The sequence below is a fragment of the Montipora capricornis genome, chromosome 3, assembly GCF_036669925.1.
Source record: "Montipora capricornis isolate CH-2021 chromosome 3, ASM3666992v2, whole genome shotgun sequence".
Classification (NCBI taxonomy): Eukaryota; Metazoa; Cnidaria; class Anthozoa; order Scleractinia; family Acroporidae; genus Montipora; species Montipora capricornis.
This window is the reverse complement of record NC_090885.1, coordinates 15,241,817-15,244,316: the sequence shown is the minus strand read 5'-3', so window position 1 is coordinate 15,244,316 and position 2,500 is coordinate 15,241,817. Positions and strand designations below refer to the sequence as shown.

General features: G+C 38.8%; 1 protein-coding gene across 2 annotated transcripts in view; it reads right to left on the bottom strand.

Annotated features, from left to right (window-relative positions):
- LOC138042358 (AN1-type zinc finger protein 6-like) overlaps window positions 1-2,203 on the bottom strand; it is an 8,543-nt gene extending 6,340 nt beyond the window's left edge. The window contains exon 1 of one of the 2 annotated variants that reach the window (XM_068888215.1): window positions 2,050-2,203. Coding sequence is in view for 1 of the 2 variants with exons in the window: in XM_068888214.1 (XP_068744315.1) it covers window positions 116-168 (53 nt within the window). In the remaining variant the exon portion in view is untranslated. Of the gene's footprint in view, window positions 1-115; window positions 194-2,049 lie in introns of those variants that run through there. The other variant, XM_068888214.1, reaches the window with a different exon arrangement.
- Between the last annotated feature and the right edge of the window lie 297 nt (window positions 2,204-2,500).

Here is a 2,500-nt window from a genome sequence, read left to right as displayed (position 1 = left end):
ATAGTTCAAGCACTGTGATGTAAAGAAAGCTAACAAAATAGATGGCGACGGCCATTAAATTGAAAAGGTACATGTACACTACATTAAAAAAGCCAGCAACTGGAAAATGTTTCACCTGCAAAAATGTGCATCTTGATTCACACCTATTAGATTACCATTATAACCCATGCTTTCTTGCCACAGTAAATTTCATTATGACTGCTTCATTTTATTAAAACCTACACAGCCAGAAGATAAAAATTATATTACCTGTTGACTGCTAATTTTACAAAAGTTTTGCAACATTTTTCATGCATTTATTTTTTAGAGTGTTCTCTCAGTATACATATTACGTTAGCCTAAATTCTAACGTTGTAAACAAGGTGTTCTTCAAATACCCCAGATGTATAGCTGTTTTTCAGATACTTTGAGACCAAATTTTGTTTTATCATTGAAAAAGACAATCACCCGAAACTTAAAATTATTTTCATATTGCTTCTACTTACAAATACATAAACATGGAGACTAAAACTCGCGTATACAAGTATATATCACTTTTTATTACGTTCAGGAAAGAAAAGATCGAAGATACACATTAAATACTACCACAAGGTTCAGACAAATTACACACACCGAAATAGGGACCAAAAAGGAACGCTTAATAAATGTAAGGAGTAACTGCAGAATAGCCGGTGACGCTATCGGATGCCTAAATGTGCGAATCCTCAATGCAATAGGAATTGTTGAAGGTCATGTCCATGATAACATATAAGCTTGCATGTGTTTGTATCAGCCCTGTGTAAAAGGCATAGTATGTACAAGATCGTAGCCACTGCTACACAACGAAGTTCACCTTAATGGCGGTAGAATTAACGTCCAATACATAGAGCAAACAACTGTAGAATCCAACGAAGGGTTACAGATCCAGTAATTTCGTGTTGCATGAATAGACAAAATATCAAAATTACGTACCAGAATCCATCAACGAAGATTTTGTCACGGAAATGAAATGAAGTTCGCTTACCTTCAAATAAAATAACTTTTGAGTGCTAAAATTTCGCAATAAGCTGACAGCGATGAACTGTGGTGGGTAAAATTATCGGAAATGGAACACGAACGAAAATCTGCACGGAGGACATCTTGAAATGGTCGCCATATTTGTTCAACATTAATAATTCCGTGTTCTTTTACGGGTCGAATATGACGCGACGCCATAAAATCGGACCTTCGTATCATTCCTTAAATCGAAGATTATTCTCACGGAAAACACTGAGCTACAATTTATAAAGCTTTAAAAAGAGTTTGAGCTTCACTCAAACTCAAGACACTTGATAGACAGGATAGAAGACCTGCTCTCCCGAAGGTTTATGTGAAGTTAACATTACGAAAGATAAATTAAAAAGGAAGCCCGGGTAGCCATCGATAATTTCACAAGAACTCGCCCTTGTTTTCTTAAATGTCGTAATCAGGAGGGATAGAAAGTGCAAAAATGAAACTGAAAACGCATTTCAATCGACATTTTCTCAGTTTCTTTGTCTCCTTCAGCCTTAATATTTCGCTTCAAGCACGAAGCCGGGTAGGTTGGAGCTCTCCGGTTATAAGACAGAGAAGCTTTCTTTAGACTCAGCTAACTATTAGAGCTTTTAAAAAGGAGTTGTGTCGCAGAACTAGAAAACCTGTCCATTCGAAAACAGGGTAGACTGTGCGCTTTCTCGCACAGCAAAGATATTAGAGAATGTACACGGTTTTAGTTCGACTGGACGCTTCAAAGCCGTGCTAGTCACGCGTGTTGTTGGGAGGGCCGACATAACCTCAATTTGAACACAACCTCTTACAATTTTTCAATGTTCTGAGGGGTTGGAACGAAAGAAACACCATATCCTTGAACGTCAGTAAAGTCATAGTCTCGGAGGACGGAGGTTGCCATCACGTTCAACTGCTGACAACAAAAGCCAAACAAATATGGCACGATTTTCTGCCAGCGCCCTTGTGAAGTTTGTATCGTTCTCAATGATTTTCGTTCAAGGGGAAAGGTAAACACTATCCGCAACTTTAACATCGTCAACTTACCAAAAAGTCGATGAAAAAAGCGAGGAATACCTCCCAAATCACGATCCGTTGCCCTTCGTACCTTTTTCTCTCCCGGAAAATGAAGCGATTTCCTTTTGTTATGGTCACTGTGACGTCAGCTCGGAATGCCAATCAATCCCAATTTACCTCCTGTGATTGGCTAATTGTACAAAGGAAGCCCACTGTGAACCTGAGTTGCCTTCAAATAACCGCGCAACACACCAAAGTTACATCACAAGTTCTTGAAACGTCGAGAGTTTTCGATCTTTGCTTTTACCAAAATTTTACTACCAGCCATTGTATCTCGATCTACGGAACATCTCTGAATTCTTTTGGGAGATTGGTGCCCTCAATTTTTCCGTTAGAGAGAGTTAAAAGCCACCATTGTAAAGTACGATTGCAAATAACACGTCACTGCCAGTCATGCCGGAAGTCACGAACATTGCATGTG